Source organism: Schistocerca nitens, chromosome 1, assembly GCF_023898315.1.
Source record: "Schistocerca nitens isolate TAMUIC-IGC-003100 chromosome 1, iqSchNite1.1, whole genome shotgun sequence".
NCBI lineage: Eukaryota > Metazoa > Arthropoda > Insecta > Orthoptera > Acrididae > Schistocerca > Schistocerca nitens.
In genome coordinates, this window is record NC_064614.1 from 899,820,738 (window position 1) to 899,846,219 (window position 25,482).

A 25,482-nucleotide genomic window follows, 5' to 3' on the forward strand; every position below is an offset into this window, starting at 1 on the left:
TTTTTTTCTAAATTATTTTTTTATTTCATGGACCCAACTTATTTTTGACCTCTTATCCCATAAATATTTGACTGTCTTACATTCGATATACAGGGTGTTACAAAAAGGTACGGCCAAACTTTCAGGAAACATCCCTCACACACAAATAAAGAAAAGATGTTATGTGGACATGTGTCCGGAAACGCTTAATTTCCATGTTAGAGCTCATTTTAGTTTCGTCAGTATGTACTGTACTTCCTCGATTCACCGCCAGTTGGCCCAATTGAAGGAAGGTAATGTTGACTTCGGTGCTTCTGTTGACATGCGACTCATTGCTCTACAGTATTAGCATCCAGCACATCAGTACGTAGCATCAACAGGTTAGTGTTCATCATGAACGTGGTTTTGCAGTCAGTGCAATGTTTAGAAATGCGGAGTTGGCAAATGCCTATTTGATGTATGGATTAGCACGGGGCAATAGCCGTGGCGCGGTACGTTTGTATCGAGACAGATTTCCAGAACGAAGGTGTCCCGACAGGAAGACGTTCGAAGCAATTGATCGACGTCTTAGGGAGCACGGAACATTCCAGCCTATGACCCGCGACTGGGGAAGACCTACAACGACGAGGACACCTGCAATGGACGAGGCAATTCTTCGTGCAGTTGACGATAACCCTAATGTCAGCGTCAGAGAAGTTGCTGCGGTACAAGGTAACGTTGACCACGTCACTGTATGGAGAGTGCTACGGGAGAACCAGTTGTTTCCGTACCATGTACAGCGCGTGCAGGCACTATCAGCAGCTGATTGGCCTCCACGGGTACACTTCTGCGAATCGTTCATCCAACAATGTGTCAATCCTCATTTCAGTGCAAATGTTCTCTTTACGGATGAGGCTTCATTCCAACGTGATCAAATTGTAAATTTTCACAATCAACATGTGTGGGCTGACGAGAATCCGCACGCAATTGTGCAATCACGTCATCAACACAGATTTTCTGTGAACGTTTGGGCAGGCATTGTTGGTGATGTCTTGATTGGGCCCCATGTTCTTCCACCTACGCTCAGTGGAGCACGTTATCATGATTTCATACGGGATACTCTACCTGTGCTGCTAGAACGTGTGCCTTTACAAGTACGACACAACATGTGGTTCACGCACGATAGAGCTCCTGCACATTTCAGTCGAAGTGTTCGTACGCTTCTCAACAATAGATTCGGTGACCGATGGATTGCTTGGTTCAAATGGTTCAAATGGCTCTGAGCACTATGGGACTCAACTTCGGAGGTCATTAGTCCCCTAGAACTTAGAACTAGTTAAACCTAACTAACCTAAGGACATCACAAACATCCATGCCCGAGGCAGGATTCGAACCTGCGACCGTAGCGGTCTTGCGGTTCCAGACTGCAGCGCCTTCAACCGCACGACCACTTCGGCCGGCGATGGATTGGTAGAGGTGGACCAATTCCATGGCCTCCACGCTCTCCTGACTTTCATTTATGGGGACATTTGAAAGCTCTTGTCTACGCAACCCCGGTGCCAAATGTAGAGACTTTTCGTGCTCGTATTGTGGACGGCTGTGATACAATACGCCATTCTCCAGGGCTGCATCAGCGCATCAGGGATTCCATGCGACGGAGGGTGGATGCATTTATCCTCGCTAACGGAGGACATTTTGAACATTTCCTGTAACAACGTGTTTGAAGTCACGCTGGTACATTCAGTTGCTGTGTGTTTCCATTCCATGATTAATGTGATTTGAAGAGAAGTAATAAAATGAGCTCTAACATGGAAAGTAAGCGTTTCCGGACACATGTCCACATAACATATTTTCTTTCTTTGTGTGTGAGGAATATTTCCTGAAAGTTTGGCCGTACCTTTTTGTAACACCCTGTATATGTCCATAAAATACGTCTTCTTTTTCTCATTACTGCTGACATGTTTTCTATATTTCGATAAATTTCATCGTTACCATGTAATTTCAACCTTCCATACTTTTTCATGGGGTTAATATTTTCCTAATGATTCCCCTTTCCAGTATTTGTAATTTATCTAAATTATAGTTTAATGGTTCAAATGGCTCTGAGTACTATGCGACTTAACTTCTGAGGTCATCAGTCGCCTAGAACTTAGAACTAATTAAACCTAACTAACCTAAGGACATCACACACATCCATGCCCGAGGCAGGATTCGAACCTGCGACCGGAGTGGTCTCGCGGTTCCAAACTGACGCGCCTAGAACCGCACGGCCACACCGGCCGGCCTATAGTTTAATGCTAGACATCCGCTTGCATACAGACATTCTAGTTTCACTACTGTACTGTAATGCCTTATTTTTGCACTTCTAGACTGGTATTTTTAGTTCTAAAAATCTTTGCTTTTATCTTATGGCCTTCTCATTTTCTGTATCCTTTCCTCTATAACAGCTTTTACCGAAACATTTTCTTGGAATACCTCCTAAGATATTTAAATGTTTTAATCTTTTCAATTTGTCCAATATCTGTTTTCAGAAATTACGGTGCATTTTTAATAATTGTAAAAAATTTTGTTTTCTTTGCAGAAATTCTTTAAACGGTCCTATTGGCTATAGTAAAGTCATCTGCAAATGCAGGGCAGTTTATTTCAATATTTTTGTTTCCTCTTCCCATCCTTATAGGTAAAATCTTATATTCATTCAGTTTTTCATTCCAAATTCTTATTGTTTTTATAGAACACAATTAAAAAAGAATTGGGCAGATAATCATCTTGCCGTACATCTACGTTTATTTCGAATGACAAAGATATTTCTCCCAAAAATTTCTCTTCAGATACTGTGTCTGTAACTTCCACGAATTAGATTTGATAATGTAAACTTTACACCAAATTCTCGGATGATTTTATCTACAGTCTGTCTTTCAACGGAATCAAAGGCCTTTTTGAGATCAACAAATATTACTACAATTTCTATTGAATTCAGTAATCTGTGTCGAATGGTTCACTTCTGATCAAACATTTGTTCAAAGCATGACCTGCCTTAACTAAAACCCTCTTAATATTCACCTAAATAACGTTAAATGCTGTTTCGTCTCTGTTACTAAGATTTTCGAAAATATTTAATATGTAACTTGTAGTAAATGAATTCTTCTGTAGTTTTTAATGTCTTGTTTATTGCCTTTCTTACATTATTATTATTAATACTATTATTATATAGTGAAGAGGATCTAGTGGTTTGGCAGGAGTCCCCAACCTTTATTTTGATAAATAACTTTGTTCAATTTTTGTGGGACAACAATTAATGTATCTACTGCCTCTGGAATTCGGACGCCGGAACTGTGATTTTAATGAGTAGCTATATGGTACTTAGATAATTATTTGTCATTTTACCGACAGTGAAAGGATAAATTATAATTCGCATCTTAATTCTGTGTACTTTTTGCCTTCACTCGCTGAGACTAGAAAAGGGTCGCGTGAACGTCCGCAGTGTTCTTCCGCAAAACCTTTTTTTCCCCGCCCTGGCTCGCGGAGTGTTAAAGGCACAGTGGGAAGCGTGCGAGAGTCGGGTTCAAGTTCTGCGGCGCCATGTAGTGGGCAACGTGCCAGCCAACTGAGCGACCGTGTGTAGTGAGACTAGACACTTCTGCGTACCGCACTGCCACGTGAGATATGGGCACGGGGCTACCCTTGTGCGTCCTTACACTTCCTGGAAAACAAGACTAATGTTACACTGTGCGCGTCGCTGCGAAGGTAATTATTTCACTAAGATATTGTTTTCATCCCTAGGATATCATGTTTAAACCTTTATCTTCCCTGAATGAAACCTATACCGTTTCCGTCTGTTTCCTGAAAGCTCTCAGGACGATTTATAGAAAAACAGTGATTAGCATCAATTTTTTAAATTGTTGAACGGTATACGAGGGTCGGCACTTTAATAGTGGCAACTATTTATTTACAGCTCGTACAAAATAGATACGTTTTTCAAAGTTTTAGCCGGTCGCGGTGGTCTCGCGGTTCTAGGCGCGCAGTCCGGAACCGTGCGACTGCTACGGTCGCAGGTTCGAATCCTGCCTCGGGCATGGATGTGTGTGATGTCCTTAGGTTAGTTAGGTTTAAGTAGTTCTAAGTTCTAGGGGACTTATGACCACAGCAGTTGAGTCCCATAGTGCTCAGAGCCATTTGAACCATTTTTTTCAAAGTTTTACTGACCTTCAGACTAGTCACCAGCATTGTGTATAACACGTTGCCAGCAATCTGGAAGTCGTAGGATACTCTTGGCAGTGCCAGTTGTGTTGACAGTTCGAGCGGCGCCGTCTATTGCCCGACGAATTTGTAGCAGCTCTGAAGCGAACGCCGTGAAATGTTTCCTTCAGTTTAGAAATCGAGTTGAACTCACGAGAGCTTAAGTCAGGGGAGTGCAGTAGGTGATATAGCACTTAGCAGCCCCATCAGTCAAACAAATCGGTAACGGCTTACACAGTACATGCTTGAGAATTGTCCTGCAAAATGATGGTCAGGTCATGCAGAGTGTCATCACTTCTGTCTCTAAGCTGCTCGTAGGTTGTGTTCCAAAAATGAACAGCATAGAGTCAGAAGTGATGGCACTTTCTGCAGGAGCTGATTAGGAAAAACGTATTGAGTATGGAAGGATTCCAAGGTAGAAGAGTAAAGAAAATAGGTCTGATGCGGTCAGAGACAAGAAGAAAAAACATAGCGAACAGATGAAAGACAAGAAAAGAAAAAACAGCGAATAAGGAATTCAGATTGGATCGTGGTCCTAAGTTGGCGCATCCAAGAAGAAAAAACAAGTAAATAAAAAGAAATACATGCCACTAAGATGTGGAGCACAGTAGCTCATACTAGTGGCCCTTCATGAGACGTATTCATTTGAACAGATGTATGCATAAATTCGTCATTCTAAATGTGTGGTGGAATAGTGAGGTAACTACAGTCATTTAGCAATTATACGACAGTAGTTCAGTCTTGTAGTTTGAACCTTATGCCAACAGTTGGATTTATACACTTATGAGAAGATACAAAACGTTGAACGGTGGACAGAGGTACATATAACTTCAATATTCCGCCCATGACGGTAACAACGGCAGTGTTTTTAATATAATTTTTATTCTGTGAGTAGAACAGGCTGCTCGGATAGTCGCCCACCATTTAGTCAGGGAGAATTCTGCGAGGCGGTAGTGGGGCACAGGGAATCGAAATTGGGAATATTTGGGAGGGGATTTCCAGTTCTAGTATTTGCCTTCAACCAAAGGAATCTTCCCTAAAATCTTGGTCAGAAGCGACTGATGGGAACTATTAATCATGCGATAGTACATCGCACACATAAATTTATATCTTGGTGTGTGCGGAAATGTATTTATTTGTGTATATATAGTCTATTATCCACTCGACAAGTGCAGTACTCTTACGCCGCTCCTTTCTCGAAAGGTTTCTTTTTTTCATCTTTCATTCCCACTTCGTGAGAGCACAGCGGACTGTTGTAGGACTTGGTCCTTTGAGCCAGATATCCAAGCAGGTTGATAGCGGGGCCGAGGGAATCGCAATCGGGAATGTTTGGGATGGGATGGGATGTACAATCCCGGCATTCGCCAGGTGACCAAGACAAACCTCCCGAAGACTTTGGTCGGAACTGAGGGCCAGGAACCATTTTAATTTATTTCTTGGTCAAAGCTGTCCACTGTACCAGACGAATATTAAAACTTTGATATACACAGGTCGCACTAATATTTCTTCCTCGCAATATAACAGCGAAAAACATTTGAAAGCATCTAGCAAAAGTAATGAAATGGGAGCCACAAAAGGAGGAGGTTAAAGGCGACAGAGGAGGGGATTGCTGTTTGAAGAGCGACGCTAAAGATGTTACAGAATATGTTTGTTAATCTGCGCGCCACACCAGGAGGATAATGGAATGTAGTCAAATTAAATCGGGTGATGCTGAGGAAATTAGATTAGGAAATGAGACACTTAAAGTAGTAAAGGAGTTTTGCTATTTAGGGAGTAAAATAACTGATGATGGTCGATGTAGAGAGGATATAAAATGTAGACTGGCAATGGCAAGGAAATCGTTTCTGAAGAAGAGAAATTTGTTAACATCGAGTATAGATTTAAGTGTCAGGAAGTCGTTTATGAAAGTATTTGTATGGAGTGTAGCCATGTATGGAAGTGAAACATGGACGATAACTAGTTTGGACAAGAAGAGAATAGAAGCTTTCGAAATGTGGTGCTACAGAAGAATGCCGAAGATAAGGTGGGTAGATCACGTAACTAATGAGGAGGTATTGAATAGGATTGGGGAGAAGAGAAGTTTGTGGCACAACTTAACTAGAAGAAGGGATCGGTTGGTAGGACATGTTTTGAGGCATCAAGGAATCACAAATTTAGCATTGGAGGGCAGCGTGGAGGGTAAAATCGTAGAGGGAGACCAAGAGATGAATACACTAAGCAGATTCAGAAGGATGTAGGTTGCAGTAAGTACTGGGAGATGAAGAAGCTTGCACAGGATAGAGTAGCATGGAGAGCTGCATCAAACCAGTCTCAGGACTGAAGACCACAACAACAACAACAACACCAGGAGACGGAAATAGTCAATATTTCTTTCGCATACGTTAAATTAGGAACTATGTATCATGTCTGAAAGATAAATCTCAATAACTTCTCCCATTATTCCTTATAACTCGTAATGGAAATACGTTCGGTCTTTGAAACGTTTCTCTGGCAAGGCGTATTTGAAAGGAATAGGCTATTTTTCATCAGAGAGCCCCTTTTAAGGATACATTACATGACTGTGACATGGAGAAACAATTTCTGCTCAAAGCGAGCATCTATACACGCAACTAAAATAAAAGACCGAAAAGTCAGCAAACACGCGAGCGACTCATTTACAAGCGCTAAGTAGCACAAACGCGATATTATTGCTGATTATAACGCTTTATTAAAATTGAATCTCAAGTCCATTACGTCTCTTTCCCGGATAGAATATTCAAATCAAACGCTTCCTTTGTGCTGAGATGCAGTACGTTAAAAAACGCGATCCTTGAGACGGCCGACGTGTCCACGAAAGCTGTAACCGAGAATGACGTGGGCGGACAAATTATGAGGGCGCGAGGTCATTAGGAGAGGTAATGGGGTCTCCCGCGAAACAATAGCGAATTATGAGGCGCACCACCTACGCAGAGCGGTCAGCCGCCGTGGCGCCGATAATAAAAGGCCGTCGGCATTCTCCGCGCACAGAGAGGCATCTCGATACCCGCTGCCGCCGACAGCAGCTCGTCGGAGATTTTCCACGGTCGGCACCTCGCTTGAATGCTGCGGACTGTCCATTGCACCGTTCCGCAGTAGATCCACGGTGATAGTTATCAGACATTTGGTTCTTTCGCTAGGGGAACACGCTATTGTTACAGAAGTTCCGTAAATCATAAGCTGTATTCGTGCCATCTCTGCTGGTCATCGGATGGAATGGTTTTCTCCTGAAGAACCTTCAATTTTTTCCGACGCATATTATACGGTGAGTCTTCTACGAAACAGTTCCATGGCATGACCACAAGCCTTTCCGCAGCGTCAGCAAATGCGTTCGTTACTGCCAACGCAGTGGCTATTCTCCGCACGGTGTCCTGCTCTTTTCAGTCAACATAACTAGGGACAGGAAAATTTCGCGATAACGCAAAATATAACGTGAAATCGACAATTTTTAACGACATAACTCGAATTCTATGGTTTTTACGAAATGACACATAATCTGGCACCTTCTTCATGTGAAAAAATGTAAATTTGAGGGCAGCAGTTTACAAAATGATTGTGATGTAGATTTATTCATCAACATTGAGTTCGTCTATAACCATAAAATGGCAATTCCATTCCCGTGTAACCAACTTACGCCCTAGATGTGACAACAAACGAAAGTAGCTTCTTCCAAGGAACACCATTCTGGTTACAGTTTTATTCGCCGAAGTCACATTTTCGGAATCTAATGGAAAACAAATCGTGCAAAAATGACGCGTTCTTGAGATATCTTTAATACGGATCCTGAATTAAACTACATATTTTCGTAGTTCTCAAATACAAATGCGAAAACCACCAAATATGGCGCTTCAGCATTGCAAGCACGTAAGTAATTCCGCACAAATCTCCTTAGAACGAAGATGCAATACCATAGGGCCTCCTTGGTTTGCTTCTAACAATTAATCACAAAAAAATGGTTCAAATGGCTCTGAGCACTATGGGACTTAATATCTTAGCTCATCAGTCCCCTAGAACTTAGAACTACTTAAACCTAACTAACCTAAGGACATCACACACATCCATGCCCGAGGCAGGATTCGAACCTGCGACCGTAGCAGACCCGCGGTTCCGGACTGCAGCGCCTAGAACCGCACGGCCACCGCGACGGCTAAATTAATCACACAACACGATAAGTCACTTAAAGAAAAAGAGCTGATAGATACTACATATTTTCATATCCAACGTAACAGTGGAAAACAATGAATAAGACAAAAGTAAAGATCACACAGTACTTGAAAAATAAACCGTCAGGAAATAACAATGAAATTGGTAAAAAAGCACCGAAACTGACTATAAAATAAAACGACTTTTTTCTTCTTCCTAGCTACAGCATGTCTCTTCTTCCATGGAGGTGCGCAGACAGACATATTAACCAGCCCTCATTATCGTTAAATTGCTGACAACTTGGTTTCCCTTCTCTAGAATTCCTACGCTAAGAATTAAACTGTGTTGATCCGATAGCAAAAGCGCAGGGCACTCGTCTCCCTTTCTACTGCTACTAGCCGGCCGGTGTGGCCGTGCGGTCTAGGCGCTTCAGTCTGGAACCGCGTGACCGCTCCGGTCGCAGGTTCGAATCCTGCCTCGGGCATGGATGTGTGTGATGTCCTTAGGTTAGTTAGGTTTAAGTAGTTCTAAGTTCTAGGGGACTAATGACCACAGATGTTAAGTCCCATAGTGCTCAGAGCCATTTGAACCATTTCTACTGCTACTGTTGTTATCACCTCGCGCCTGCCTCCCTGCACCGGAGGAAACTGTCGTCATCTTAATTTACGTAGCAAGACGAAGGGAAGCGGTATGGTATAGTTCGTTATCGACAGGCTGGACCCAGTGTACTTGATTAAATTCCGATCATCTTTGCACTGCTCTGTAGTACTAAGGGCCGTTGATGAAATATCGGTATTTTTTCAAAAAAATATCTAAGAATATCGGCGATGTTCTCTTCAGCGATATCTCAACACAGAAATGGCAATATCGAGTGCTGATATTTTTATTTTATTTATTTGTTCGCAATTTTCGATAAATATTTGAAGTTCTTCTTTTGAAACTGTAGTAGAACGTAATTTTACTTTCACTGTGTGAAGGAGTCTTACAACTTTTTGAGCTTTCTTCACGTCCAGTATTTTTCTTTGACTGTGTGAAGAAAGTATAGAGGGCACAAAGAAGAAGTCCGATTGCACGGGGGGGGGGGGGGGGAGGCAGGTGGGTGGTGGTGTGAAAGGAATAGCAAGATATTCGATGTGAAGGAACATCACATCAGTTGCGTTAAAAACAAATTTTAACGCAACTAGTGATCTATTTCTTCACATCGGCGTTCTTTAAAATCAGTTGCTGAAACTGACGAACAAAAATCTAAATGACAAGATTGGTCTTTGCGGTGGGCGGATACGTGTGAGGGGAAATCCTGACGTAATCGGCGATCGGTGCAACGTTTAACTTCACGACGCAATTTTGGCAGTGCAGCTGCTAGGCCACTGGCGTTTGCAGAAGTGAAAAAACAGGGAAGTCGACATGAAGCATTCCAGAAAAATCCGATATGTGACGAAACGTAACGACGGACCCATCGGACACCTTTTATTGTTTCACTTCGCTTCAGTTACCATTGTTAGCAAAGTGGTTATAGCCAAGCGTGAACGTGCATCATTTTCCTTTCAGTTTTTGCTCTAAGGAGAATAAGCAGGTTACTAGCTTGTTGATGTACAGAATATGTAATAATAAATCAATACTTAAATATACGGCTCGAAAACTAGCAGCATACTTATAATGTGCAGCCAATATTTTTTTGGCCGGTACGTGGATATTTTTTCCGCCTATATATCGATGACTTTTTCGAGTAATCGAGTGCCGACGACATTGCCTTTTTAAAATATCGATGTATCGGATTCCCGATATTTTTTAAACTATCAACAGTCGTAGTAGTAATAAATGCATAGGCTAGGAAATCGGTCCATCATTTAAATTCCGCTACTGGCTAGTGCTACCGACAACTTGTACAGCACTTTCCCAGATCTGATTCTCAGCGCCAGCAATCAGTATCCCGCCGTCACAGGAATGTGGAGTACCAGTCCTGGAAGGAAGAATATTGCCAGGACATGGCTTAGCCACAGCCTGGGGGATGTTTCCAGAATGAGATTTTCACTCTGCAGCAGAGTGTGCGCTGACATGAAACTTCATGGCAGAGACGAGGTACTGGCAGTGTTGAAGCTGTGAGGACGGGTCGCGAATCCTGCGTGGGTAGCTCAGATGGTAGAGCACTTGCACGCGAAAGGCAAATGTCACGAGTTTGAGTCGCGGTCCGGCACACAGTTTTAATCTGCCAGGAAGTTTTAGGTAATGATTCATTTCGAAAGGTCAGAAGGATTTTATTTCCCACTTTTGTCCAGTCCGATCTTGTTCTCCGTCTTTAATGAACTCGTCGCCAAGAGGAATTTGAAATCTAATATTCCTTCCTGTCTCCGTGGTGCCACACATTTAGCATGGACGACATGTAGCATTCGCGAACCCAGTTCAGCAGTGGTTCCTATAGATATACTGCCCCAGTTTATGAAAAAAAAGTGGAAACTTATCTCTATTGACGTTTATTTATTTCTGTCTTATTTACCTCTTCAATTATTTTTGTACGTAGGAAATTAATTGCCTTATACGTAAAACAATGAAGCGAATGAATACAAGATTAAGCAATTAACGTGGAACTGGACACTTGCACTTTGTAGGGATGGAAGCTATCACTCACCATTTTATTTTACCTTATTACTTGCCTACAGCATTTTTTAGATACTTCTTAACATAATCAAAATATCCACGGGTGTATTGCCGGTCTACAGTGTCCAACGGGCACAATATTTCGGCGATCATACATGTGGCCATCATCAGGTGAACTGACGGACTGAGCTCCTGTGAACGTGCTGGTACGGAGATCCGTACGCTATGGCTGCTCAGGGGGAACTGGGTTCGCTCGCGGCGGCGGCCGATTTAAGTACCCTCCTCCCGCGGCGCACTCCCTCCGCCGTCCGCGCCTCGCGCCACGGTCGCGCGGTGGAACAGATTGCGACGGCGTCTGAGATGACGTCGGTGTGATGGCTCTGTCCGCCGTGGTCGTCACAACTATACGTTTGCTCGATTTACTCTTGATTAACCCAATCGCTGGTTCCCAAGCTTTGCTAAGATTATAGCCACAGTTACGGTTTATGAGGTCGTCATTGGTGCGAATTTCGATGGCCTCTCTAACAACGCTGTCCCAGTATCTCGACGTCTGTACCAGAATCCTCGTGCGTTCATACTCCATAGCGTGATTTTCCGACAATCAATGTTCAGCGACCGCCGACTTGCTCGGATACATCAGTCGAGTGTGCCTCTGGTGTTCACGGCATCGATCCTCGACGGTACGCATCGTCTGACCAATATACGACTTGCCACATTGACACGGAATGTGGTACACGCCGGCCTTCCTCAAACCGAGGTCATCTTTGGCGCTCCCCACCAGTACACGAGTTTTGTTCGGAGGACAAAACACAGTTCCGACCCGGTGTTTCTTCAAAATGCGGGCGATTTTCCCTGAGAGTGCGCCTGTATATGGAATAAACGCAGTGCCTATCGCCTCCCTCGTGATTTCATCCACCTCCACAGGTTGTGCTGTAGTGGTTGGGCGGAGAGCACGTTGAATCTGCCACTCTGAGTACCCATTTTTTCGAAATACATTTCTCAGATGTTCCAATTCCTGGGGTAGACTCTCTGCGTCAGAGATAGTGCGCGCCCTATGTACTAGAGTTTTAAGTACCCCATTCCTCTGTGAAGGGTGGTGGCAGCTGTCTGCGTGCAAATACAGATCAGTGTGCGTTGTCTTCCGATACACCCAATGACCTAGGGTGCCGTCAGCCCTTCTCTTGACCAAGACGTCAAGGAAAGGTAATTTACCCTCCATTTCAGTCTCCATGGTGAATTTGATGTTGGGGTGTATGGAGTTTAGATGTGTAAGGAAGTCAAGGAGTTTATCCATACCATGTGGCCAGATGGCGAATGTGTCGTCCACGTAACGGAAAAAGCAAGTGGGTTTCCACTCGGATGACGCCAGGGCTTCCTCCTCGAAGTTCTCCATGTACAAATTCGCTACCACCGGCGAGAGTGGGCTATCCATGGCGACTCCCTCCGTTTGTTCGTAGTATTCTCCATTAAAATACACACACACAGGGAACCAGCGGAAAAATGCTCCACCGGAGCATGAAAAGGGCGAATACGCTCCCTGACCGAAAAGTGGGGTACCAGCTGCCTCATCCTACCTTTCAACAGCTTGAAAAATTTTGGCTTGCGAACATATTCGTCCTTTTTTATGTTGAGAAAGAAGGAGACATTGGTAGTGGGAAAGAGACGGAAAAGTAGTAAATAGTGGAAGACTGAACACAACTTTTGTAGTATAGAAAAAGCGGAGACAATGGCAGTATGAGAGTACGAGAGAAACACTGTGACGGTGGAACATAGCTAACAGTGACAGAACAGTGCTAGGAAAAGAGTGAAGAGGTCAGTACCAGTGGGAGACGAATAAAGAGAAGGAAGAAGTGGAAGTGGGTGAGAGCCAGAATAATGAGAGACAGAGTTGGTGAGAATGACAACGAGGAAGCGATAGTGACAGTGAAAAGAGACAGCACGGAGGGAAGGTAATGGATGAGGTAGTTGCAGTAAGAGAGAGCAAGGGGGAGACAGTGACAGTGAGACAATAGTAGTCGGACAGAGCGAAGAAGAGACAGGAGAGAAAGGAAAGGAGACAGCGACGCAGTAACACAAAGAGATAATAATAGTAAGTTGGGTGAATGAGTGTCTGTCCGGCGTGGCCATGCGGTTCTAGGCGCTTCAGTCTGGAACCGCGCGGCCGCTACGGCCGCAGGTTCGAATCCTGCCTCGGACATGGATGTGTGTGATGTCCTTAGGTTAGTTAGGTTTAAGTAGTTCTAAGTTCTAGGGGACTGATGACCTCAGATGTTAAGTCCCATAGTGCTCAGAGCCATTTGAACCATGTTTTGGGTGAATGAGTGAGTGACAATGGGCAAATGGAAACAGATGGTTATGAGAGTCTTACAGTGATGGACTAGTGGATGTGAGAGAGTTACAATTAGCAGAGCTTGTAGGAGTTAGAGGCAAGTTGAATGTTACAAAGGGCTCGAAAATGTTCTCATGCCAAAATTTTTGGGAAAATTTTGAAGGTGCTGAGCAATGTAGAACGAGGCAGCTGGTACGCCTCTTTTCAGTCAGAGACTTTTAAACAGGAGCATATTCGCCCTTTTTGTGCTTCCATAGGATCATTTTTCCACTGGTGTTGGTGTGACAGCCTATCAGAATCCCAAATGGCTCTCCAGGTAATCGGAGCTAGGTTCACCCCTAGCGATCGATTCCGTGACCAGGGATGGCCGTTGGTAACATTGGCACAGAAACTCGGGATGGAAGATGGTGAGGATGCGAAGCTGTCATAAGGACGTGGGCAGAGGGAGGGAGACGGTTGGGAGCGTGATCGATACGGCGGCAGGTGACCCGCGCGGCGCCGGCCCGCGGCCGCCAGCCATCGATTCCGGCGGCGCCGCGGTGCGCATCGCCTCGCCTCGCCTCGCCGTGGTCACTGCGCGCCGCGGGTCGCGGGTCGGCTGCCACGCGCCGCGCCGACCAGCGCGTCCTCCGCCGCCGAAGGACGCCGACGCCGCAGGAAGGCTCACCCGGCTCACCTCCGTGCGTCTTCAGCCGCACACGTAACGCTTTGGATGTCTTTCCTTTTCTTCTCACAATCGCATCATTTTGACTATCTGATAGTGTCGGAAGTTCCATACGGCTTTCCGCGTTTGATGCTGTAGTATACAGAGAAGTTGCAACATTAGAAAATTGCAGCGAAATGCAGGAAGATATGCAGCGGATAGGCACTTGGTGCAGGGAGTGGCAACTGACCCTTAACATAGACAAATGTAATGTATTGCGAATACATAGAAAAAAGGATCCTTTATTGTATGATTAAATGATAGCGGAACAAACACTGGTAGCAGTTACTTCTGTCAAATATCTGGGAGTATGCGCGCGGAACGATTTGAAGTGGAATGATCATACAAAATTAATTGTTGGTAAGGCTGGTGCCAGGTTGAGATTCATTGGGAGAGTCCTTAGAAAATGTAGTCCATCAACAAAGGAGGTGGCTTACAAAACACTCGTTCGACCTGTACTTGAGTATTGCCCATCAGTGTGGGATCCGTACCAGTTCGGGTTGACGGAGGAGACAGAGAAAATCCAAAGAAGAGCGGCGCGTTTCGTCACAGGGTTATTTGGTAAGCTTGATAGCGTTACGGAGATGTTTAGCAAACTCAAGTGGCAGACTCTGAAAGAGAGGCGCTCTGCATCGCGGTGTAGCTTGCTGTCCAGGTTTCGAGAAGGTGCGTCCCCCTACTTATACCTCTCGCGGAGATCACGAATGTAAAATTAGAGAGATTCGAGCGCGCACGGAGGCTTTCCGGCAGTCGTTCTTCCCGCGAACCATACGCGACTGGAACAGGAAAGGGAGGTAATGACAGTGGCAAATAAAGTGCCCTCCGCCACACACCGTTGGGTGGCTTGCGGAGTATAAATGTAGATGTAGATGTAGTTTCTCGACAACAGCCGTTTGCAACACGCAGCAGCTAAACGCGATGGAAGCGACTGTCAGATGGGGTTAGGTCTTCGTGGGCACCTTGAGCCCTGCTGTGTGCAAAGCTTGTCTCATTATTTAAAGGGTGATGAACGACATGCCGGTGCTCCGGCAGGCTGTTCTCGCGCAATTTGCGGACGACACTGCGTTGTTAATGAGCAGTCGACAATTACCGCTGCAATATGGCGCCTATAGAGGAGCCTGAACATCACAGAAAATGAGGAACGGTAGATCGTACAAAATGTGATGCGGGGAAGACTATACTACTTGTACCCATTCCTCGGCAGCTCTCATATGTCTTTTAGCAGAAAACTTAAGCGATACCAAGCAATGGTCCTGCCCTCCATGTTACATGGCTGCTGTTCCTCGGGTACCACAAGCAACACAAAAATTAGAAAGATACAGGTGTTGCAAAATATCTGTCTTCGGATAATTCTCCAAGGCCCTCAGTGAGCACGAACGAGGGACCTTCATCAAGAAATGGACATCGAACCCATCCAGGACATCATCAGGAAGACAATGCGTACGCTCCTGGACACCACAGAAGACGTCTGACCGACCACCCGCCATCTGGACTACGTTGGATCTGTTGCCCCACAACATTGGCTCCGAATTTGGCTGCCACAGTAGCCAACAAAAACGTGTAGAAACCCCCGTCATGGAAGGGCTCATGGACACTGAACACGCAGTCCTTCTTACGAGTAAATAAAGAGAACAATAACCATTTACTTCTTCATCCAGAAAGTCCAGCCACAGCAATTCTCGTACACCACACATTAAAAAAAAAAAAAAGAAAAGATAAAAGGTGGGTGCCGCTGACACAATGATCGAAGTGTCTCATTGGTACGCAACTAAAGTCCAGGGGCGTATTTTAAAATCATGCCCGTGAGCTTCGACCTATATGCGGCGGGTTCGTTGAACTACTGCACTAGACGCCATTTCCGTTCTCTCCTCGTTATTTGGAGGCGAGTTGCTCCGCTGCAGCACTCTGGCCGATACTGACGTAGCATTGTTGCAACGCCCTTCACATTTAACCATCACCTCTGGCACCAGTGACATTATACAGATGCGATCTTCCACAACACATCGCTTTCTTTACCAAGATATCTGTGAACGAAATGCGTTTAGACAGCCTGAGAGTCTTCTTTGTTCCTTCTTGACATGTACCTCATGTGACATGCGTGTAATGGGTATCACATTTCGGAGTTGTGCATTTTAAAGTGATTCGATAATGTAATACTAATTAGTTTAAAAGGAATGAGAACAGCTGGAACCCTAAGACGGAGGAAATAATATTGCTTTAGCACCAGGTGATAGCTGATATATGCTATTCATTCTCCTCTTACAGTTTTCTTCCCGCTATCAATGTTTTCATTATCTAATTACTTGAAGTGAAATACAGGAAAATATTACCTCATTTGGTTTTCATGTATTTATACTTCCAATAAAAGTGTGTAAAAACTACTCATTCTGTTTTCAGTGGCAAGAAACGTCATGAACAAAACACACAAAATCGTATTGGACCCGTCAACTAGCAAGGCAATCATCATTTAAATTTGACATCGCCGTAAAAAATGCATTTAAAGAATATGTACGCAACTTACTAATATTTCCACAGTTTCGTCTTCTTCTTTTCTACGTTCTATAGTCAACTTTTCACACTGTGCAAAAGCTACAACAATTGTGGGATAATTTTTCCATTCCCTGTATAAGATTCCCATCACTCTCCTTTTTGCCGTGCATATGTTATTCGCCGCTTTGTTTCGTAAACATGTAGAGATTTGATGTACATATGCAGACCGAAGCGACGAATGAAAATTTGTTCCAAGGTCGCGATTTGAACCCATGTCTCCTGTTCACCAAACAAATGCGCTAAGAACTACGGGCACCCTGGCACAGTGGCTTCGCATACCTGCACGGACTACCCTAGCACGCCTCTCTCCTCGATCCAAATTCCCGTTGAGGTAAGAGACATGCTAAGGATGTCCGTGCAGTCATGCAAAGCCACTGTGCCAGGGTGGCTTGGTGGTTAGCATCTTTATCTAGTCAGCAGCAGACCTCGGTTCGAATCCCGGCCTTGGTACAAATTTTCATTAGTCGTTTTAGTTTGTGTATATACTTCCTAGATGTTTTAGATTTCAAAAGACTCTGGAACAATGAAGTTTCGTATGATTTAGAAATTTGCTTATACAGGGTCGTCCACTGATAGTGACCGGGCCAAATATCTCACGAAATAAGCATCAAACGAAAAAACTACAAAGAACGAAACTCGTCTAGCTTGAAGGGGCAAAGCAGATCGCGCTATGGTTGGCCCGCTAGAGGGCGCTGCTATAGGTCAAACGAATATCAACCGCTTTTTTTAAAAAATAGGAACCCCCATTTTTTATTACATATTCGTGTATTATGTGAAGAAGTATGAATGTTTTAGTTGGACCACTTTTTTCGCTTTGTGATAGATAGCGCTGTAATAGTCACAAACGTATAAGTACGTGGTATCACGTAACATTCCCCCAGTGCGGACGGTATTTGCTTCGTGATACATTAACCGTGTTAAAATGGACCGTTTACCAATTGCGGAAAAGGTCGATGTCGTGTTGATGTATGGCTATTGTGATCAAAATACCCAACGGGCGTGTGCTATGTATGCTGCTCGGTATCCTGGACGACATCATCCAAGTGTCCGGACCGTTCGCCGGATAGTTACGTTATTTAAAGAAACAAGAAGTGTTCAGCCACAGTTGTAACGTTAACCACGACCTGCAACAAATGATGATGCCCAAGTAGGTGTTTTAGCTGCTGTCGCGGCTAGTCCGCACATCAGTAGCAGACAAACTGCGCGAGAATAGGGAATCTCAAAAACGTCGGTGTTGAGAATGCTATATCAACATCGATTGCACCCGTACCATATTTCTATGCACTAGGAATTGCATGGCGACGACTTTGAACGTCGTGTACAGTTCTGCCACTGGCCACAACAGAAATTACGGGACGATGACAGATTTTTTGCACACGTCCTATTTAGCGACGAAGCGTCATTCACCAACAGCGGTAGCGTAAACCGGCATAATATGCACTATTGGGCAACAGAAAATCCACGATGGCTGCGACAAGTGGAACATCAGCGACCTTGGCGGGTTAATGTATGGTGCGGCATTATGGGAGGAAGGATAATTGGCCTCCATTTTATCGATGGCAATCTAAATGGTACAATGTACGCTGATTTCCTACGTAATGCTCTACCGATGTTACTACAAGATGTTTCACTGCATGACAGAATCGCGATGTACTTCCAACATGATGGATGTCCGGCACATAGCTCGCGTGCGGTTGAAGCGGTATTGAATAGCATATTTCATGACAGGTGGATTGGTCGTCGAAACACCATACCATGGTCCGCACGTTCACCGTATCTGACGTCCCCGGAGTTCTTTCTGTGGGGAAAGTTGAAGGGTATTTGCTATCGTGATCCACCAACAACGCCTGACAACATGCGCCAGCACATTGTCAATGCATGTGCGAACATTACGGAAGGCGAACTACTCGCTGTTGAGAGGAATTTCGTTACACATATTGCTAAATGCATTGATGTTGACGGACATCATTTTGAGCATTTATTGCATTAATGTGGTGTTTACAGATAATCACACTGTAACAGCATGCGTTCTCAGAAATGATAAGTTCACAAAGGTACATGTATCACATTGGAACAACCGAAATAAAGTGTTCAAACGTACCTACGTTCTGTATTTTAATTTAAAAAACCTTCCTGTTACCAACTGTTCGTGTAAAATTGTGAGCCATATGTTTGTGACTATTACAGCACCATCTATCACAAAGCGAAAAAAGTGGTCCAACTGAAACATTCATATTTCCTTACGTACTGCACGAATATGTAATAAAAAATGGGGGTTCCTATTTTTAAAAAAACGCAGTTGATATCCGTTTGACCTATGGCACCGCCGTCTAGCGGGCCAACCATAGCGCATCTGGTTTCCCCCTTCAAGCTAGACGTGTTTCGTTCTTTGTAGTTTTTTCGTTTGACGCTTATTTTGTGAGATATTTGGCCCGGTCACGATCAATGGACCACCCTATATAATTCGGAGAACTTCTTTGTTTAGCAAGCTGCAATAATGTAGTATTAGCGCGTTGGCGATTTCATAATACTGTACACCAATTCACGCAGACGTAGCGCTCCGTACCGGTCACGCCTTGCTGCTGGCCTCCTAGCCAGAGGGCATGATTTCGTGCGCAGGAGCAGACTGTATGCAGTGATTCAAGCTACGCATTCCTCTCTTGTTGCAGGTGTGAGGAATGGCGCCACTGAGGCTTCTGGCGTCCTTACTCGCCGCTGTCACTCTCGCCGCATCAGGTAAATAGTCTCTCGTGATAAACACGCTAACACTATCAAATATCAGTATCTCGTGCACTAAGACGCAGAGAAACGAAATATTTAAAATATTTTTAAAAATTTAAGGTACGTTACAAAACTTTATTCTAGGTTCAAAATATGTCACGCAGAACTGAAAACTGCATTAGGCATCAGTTTTCAAAAATTACATGACACCAATGCCGTCCACTTTGTCACATGCATTAACTAAGTAGTTCCTGTAGGTTTTTTGCATGATGAGCACTGTGTCATCTAGGACGTAGGCCATTTCTGCTTCAATTTGTAACTTGAACTGCGCCAGAATTCTTAGTCCGGTACACAATCCTCTTCAGATTCCACATAAAAAAAAGTCACAGACTGGAAGGTTTGGAGACCAGTCTGACGGGTAAGTGACTTTAGCATTACTTGGCATCACAGAATCCCCAAACCAACGTTTCACTACTGTCATACACTGTCCGGCAGGTTTCGAGATGACTCCATCCTGTGAAACTAGGTGTGCTGGATGACGAGATGTGAACATGTATCCTGTCTTGGAGTCACGAGCGTCTCTGACATGTTAATCTAAGGTCCAGAAACACAGTGACAGCAGCACCTCGCAAACTCCCAGACAAGTGCTGCACACTACAGACTATGGTAACTTCGTACCCTTCAGAGGACTCTGGTCCAGTTACCGAAGTTCTGTTTAATCACGTAACCACTGAAGGGAAAGATGGCTTCATACTGCATCCAAACATATTTAATGTACTTTGCATCTCTGATTTTAGCCAACACTTGCTTACAAATTTACAGGCGCAGAACACAGACATTATCTGAATTTTGTACTGATGAAGGTACAGCTGACTGAGTGTTTTTTGAAGATGCAGCTGACTGAGTGTTTTTTGAAAGCTCCGACGTCCGAGCTGCAACGCCGAGCCAGTCACATCGTAGGGCTAATACTAAAAAGCGATATGAAATGGGACGAACACAAAATCTGTAGTCTGGAAGATGAATCGCAGTCTTCGAAAAAAGGGCTTTGGATAAGTGCAGTGCATCTGTAAAAGAAATATTATACAGGGTGCTATTGTTACCAGTTGTAGAGTACTATTCGAGCGTTGATACTCATTATCAAGTATGCCCGACAGGAGGCATCTTAGTAATTCTGGGACAAGTTGCTACGACCGTAGCAGCTCGTATAGCCCATACGAATATGCAACTGAGATGCTCAGGGAACATAAACAGGAATCGCAGTAATAAAAGCGACGCTCTTCTCGCGTACCCTTCCTGGGTAGGGAACTGGTATTTGGGGGAGGCTGTACGACTATCGTGCCTCCTCCATCATACATCTTGTGTAGCGATCATGAGAAAAGATTAAACAAACCTGGGCACAAGCCAAGGCGAATGGACACTCGTTTTACACTCGCTCATAGCGCCAAAAGACCAGGGTTGTTAGCAGTGCTGCAAAGAAGGTTGGTACATCTATAAGTGTCAGGCATCAAATCAAAAGATCCTGGGTACAGTCATGAGCCAGATTTCTTCCATCACTTATCGCTTTCTTCAAGTGTAACAATGATTTGGTTGTGCGAAAAATGCCAATGTCCATCGTGGTTCGGAGTTCACGTTAAACTCTAGTCCCTCCTGAGACTGGGTAACTCAGCTCACAGGTCCAGGGAAGGCAACAGGGTCTTTTCTGGTAAAGCAATGCGCTGTTCAAACTAAATAACTGCACTGTAGGTACATCTGGAGAAGAGCTGGCTCCTGCCTAGAAAGTTATCCCGTTACAGTTGCCGAAGATACACTAATAGCAAATCACGTTTCTGCCAGACCGTGAGTAATACTCCGTGGCGTGTTCATCGTGAATATCAGGAAGCCTCCCGGGATAAGTACATGCATGCATGGTTGAAGCCGGGGAGAGGTGGAGCTGCATGATGTTTGTACAACACGGAAATGAGTTCGTTGAATGAGGTGTGAGGTAAGCTGATTCAGAACGTCTGCAACGAGCTGTTGGCCAACTACAGTTTTCCGTTTGTTGTCATCTTAACAAGAACGCAATATTATAAATCTTCCAGTGTAAGATCACAATTCCTACGTGCTATGAGCTAAAACTGTTACTGTTTGGTATGAGAAAATGTCAATGACAAGTATTCGTTTGGTCTGGCAAGTCAAATCCTTGAAATTTGGCCAGCCGAACTGGATAGTAGCTGTTAAAGAGGTACGCAGATCTTCTTTGCCCTCCTATCACGAATGCGATTACCTTTCAGACTTGTGGCCTTATTACTGAAGAGACTTCTCGTAAACCGCTAACGAGATTCCGCAACGAATTTTTCACTCCGCATCGAAGTGTGTGCTGTTTTTGAAACTTACTGTCAAATGGCAGATGAGAATTGTGTGCTAGACCGTTTTCACTAAGTGTTCCGGCTACCTAAAGTTTCTGTACGAAAGTCACTGAGCTAATTTGCAACATGCGGACACGGCCTCTGCGCGGGATTCTGTTTATGTATGGTCGTATCTTGCTGTCGAAAATTTTTAACTGGACGAGCCGTCGATGTTATGACAAGAAATGTTTTCAAATGAAAGAATACTTTACTTGTATTTTGAGCAGCTCGGCGGTTGGTCTGCATCGCAGTGCCAGTCTTGGTCCTGTTGGAGGTGGCATTCTGACTTTTTTTGTTTTGTTTTGGTTTTAGGGCGCAAAACTACTATGGTCATTAGCGCCCGGTCCGTGACTTAGGAAACAGTAAAAACCGAAAATGGAAACCAGTAGCAATGGGAACGAAACTCAAAAAATTGGAGAAACTAAAAGCAGAAGGAAGGCTTAAAAATCCACTACAGAAAGGGGTTGGTTGTCCCCAAAAAAAGCTTCAAATGACTGACGTCATTTCACTGGCACTAATAAACTCGAGAACGCGATCGGCCGAGCGCGTGTCATCTGCTAAAATGGACGATATATCAGGCGACAGTTGTAGACGGGCGCGTAACGGAGTAAAATAGGGGCACTCAATTAAAAGGTGTCTTACCGTCCACAGCTGAGAGCAGTGGGGACAGAGTGGGGGAGGATCGCCGCTTAAAAGATGTCGATGGCTAAAAAGACAGTTCCCTATCCGAAGTCTAGTTAAAATTACCTCCTCCCGACGACGCGTTCGGGAGGAAGAGGTCCAAGCACAGGGAAGAGCTTTCACGTCCAGCAATTTATTATGGGGAAGTGTCGACCAATGTGCGTACCATAAAAGAACAACACGACGACATAAAACGCTCCGTAGATAGGCGAAGGGAATCGATCGAATAGCTGGCCGAAGAAGAGAGACTGCAGCCTTGGCCGCTATATCGGCCGCCTCATTTCCACAGGTACCAACGTGTCCTGGGAGCCAGAGGAGCGCCACCGAGACGCCCCCCAGGTGGAGCAAGCGCAGACAGTCCTGAATCCGGTGGACCAGAGGGTGGACAGGGTAGAGAGCTTGGAGACTGAGTAGAGAGCTGAGAGAATCTGAACAGATAACATACTGTATCCGCTGATGGCGGCGGATGTATTGGACAGCCTGGAGAACAGCGTAAAGCTCCGCAGTATACACCGAACACTGGTCGGGAAGTCGAAATCGATTTGGGGTGTCGCCAACAATATAGGCACTCCCTACACCTAACGATGTTTTCGAGCCATCAGTGTAAATAAATGTGGCTTCCTTCATTTGTGCACATAGAGCAGCAAATGCCCGACGATAAACAAGTGAAGGGGTACCATCCTTGGGAAATTGACAAAGGTCACGGAGCAGGAAGATCCGGGGACGGAGCCAAGGCGGTGCTGTATCCCAAGTTGTCAAGAAGGTTTTAGGAAAGCGGAAGGAAAGAGAATGGAGCAGTTGACGGAAGCGGACTCCCGGTGGTAGTAGGGAGGAAGGGCGGCCTGCATACCCTTCATCCAAGGAGGCGTCGAAAAAAATGTCACGGGCTGGATTAGCAGGCATGGAAGACAGATGGCTAGCATAACGACTCAGAAGGACTACTCGCCGATTGGACAGCGGAGGTTCAGCAGTCTCAGCATAAAGGCTTTCCACAGGGCTGGTGTAAAAAGCGCCAGACACTAAACGTAATCCACGGTGGTGGATAGAGTCGAGACGCCGAAGAATAGACGGCCGAGCAGAGGAGTAGACTACGCTTCCATAGTCCAATTTCGAGCGCACTAAGGCGCGATAGAGGCGGAGAAGGACCACTCGGTCCGCTCCCCAGGAGGTACCATTCAGGACACGGAGGGTGTTGAGGGATCGCAGACAGCGAGCCGAAAGATAGGAAACGTGGGAGGACCAGCACAGTTTTCTATCAAACATAAGACCCAAGAATCTAGCGACGTCTGAAAACGGAAGGTTGACAGGTCCTAGATGTAAGGAGGGTGGAAGAAACGCCTTACGTCGCCAAAAATTAACACAAACGGTCTTACTGGGAGAAAAACGGAAGCCGGTTTCGATGCTCCAAGAGCGGAGGCGATCGAGACATCCTTGAAGACGTCGTTCAAGAAGGCTGGTCCGTTGAGAGCTGTAGTATATCGCAAAATCGTCCACAAAGAGGGAGCCCGAGACATCAGGAAGGAGACAATCCATAATTGGATTTATGGCAATGGCAAACAGTACAACACTTAGCACGGAGCCCTGGGCTACCCCGTTTTCTTGGGAGAAAGTACGGGAGAGAGTAGTGTTCACCCGCACTCTAAATGTGCGCTCTACCATAAATTCGCGAAGAAAAAGGGGCAGCCGACCTCGAAACCCCAAGAGAACAGTGTGCGGAGGATGCCTGTCCTCCAACAGGTATCGTATGCTCTCTCCAGATCAAAAAATATTGCTACTGTTTGGCGTTTCCGGAGAAAATTGTTCATAATGTAAGTGGAGAGAACAACAAGATGGTCAACTGCAGAACGATGCTTTCGGAATCCGCATTGGGCAGGTGTTAAAAGACTGCAGGACTCCAGCCACCAAACTAAACGGCAATTCACCATACGCTCCAAAACCTTACAGACACTACTCGTGAGAGAAATGGGGCGATAGCTAGAGGGGAGATGTTTGTCCTTTCCAGGTTTCGGAACAGGAACGACGATAGCTTCCCGCCATCGTCTGGGAAAAGTACTGTCGGTCCAAATTCGATTATAAAGGCGAAGGAGGTAACGCAGACTATGGGTTGATAAATGCAGCAACATTTGGATGTGGATACCATCCGGTCCTGGGGCGGAGAAGCGAGAAGACCTGCCGCCACGCGGGGTAGCCGCGTGGTCTTTGGCGCGTTGTCACGGTTGGCACGGCTCCCCCCATCGGAGGTTCGACTCGTATGTATGTGTGTGTTTTGTCCTTAGCGTAAGATAGATTAAGTAGTGTGTAGGCTTAGGGACCGATGACCTTAGCAGTTTGGTCCCGTAAGACCGTTGATGGAGAGGCTTGCGTGCCTCAGCGATACAGATAGCCGAACTGTAGGTGCAACTACAGCGTCAGGAGTACCAGTAGCGAGGTCAGACTAGCTCGTGGCTTCTGAAGACGTGCAGCAGCCATTTCAGTAGTTGCAGGGACAACATTAGCCAATGTACCCTTGCCACATAGGTACTGCGAAAAACCGTGGGTATGCAGCTCTATTGTACGGTTATATTATGATGGCATTCCGGAGGTCAAATAGTTTCCCATTCGGATTTCCGAATGGCGTCTATTCAGGATGATGTCGTCATCAGGAAAAATAAAACTGGGATTCTACGGGTCGGAGCGTTGAATGTTAGATCCCTTAAATCGGGCAGGCAAGTTGGAGGATTTAAAAAGGAAAATGGATTGGTTGCAGTTAGATACAGTGCAAATTGGTTAAGTTTGGAGGTAGGAAGGACTGCTGGTCAGGTCACTACAGGTTATCAACATGAAGTTAAATAGGGATACTGAAGGAGTAGGCTTAATAATGAATAAGGAAATAGGAATCAGGGCAAGCTACCATGAACAGCACTGTGAACACAGTATCGCAGCCAATATAGGTTCGAAGCCAACACCTACCATAATCGTACAAGTTTATATGCCAATTAGAACCACAGATGTTGAAGAAATTCAAAGAACGTATGATGAGATAAACAAATTATTCAGATAGTTAAGGGAGGAGTAACTTTAATTGTGGGTGGGGACTGGAATTCGATAGTAGGAAAAGGAAGAGAAGGAAAAAATAGAGAACATGGACTGGGGAAATGGAATGAAAGACGGACCATGGACATACATCG

General features: G+C 44.9%; 1 protein-coding gene across 1 annotated transcript in view; it reads left to right on the forward strand.

The window, feature by feature from the left end:
* Window positions 1-25,482, forward strand: part of LOC126192203 (serine-rich adhesin for platelets) — a 171,264-nt gene that overhangs the window by 117,595 nt on the left and 28,187 nt on the right. The window contains exon 3 of the mRNA XM_049932586.1: window positions 19,199-19,265. Coding sequence (XP_049788543.1) covers window positions 19,208-19,265 — 58 coding nt within the window. The 5' untranslated portion in view covers window positions 19,199-19,207. The remainder of the gene's footprint in view (window positions 1-19,198; window positions 19,266-25,482) is intronic.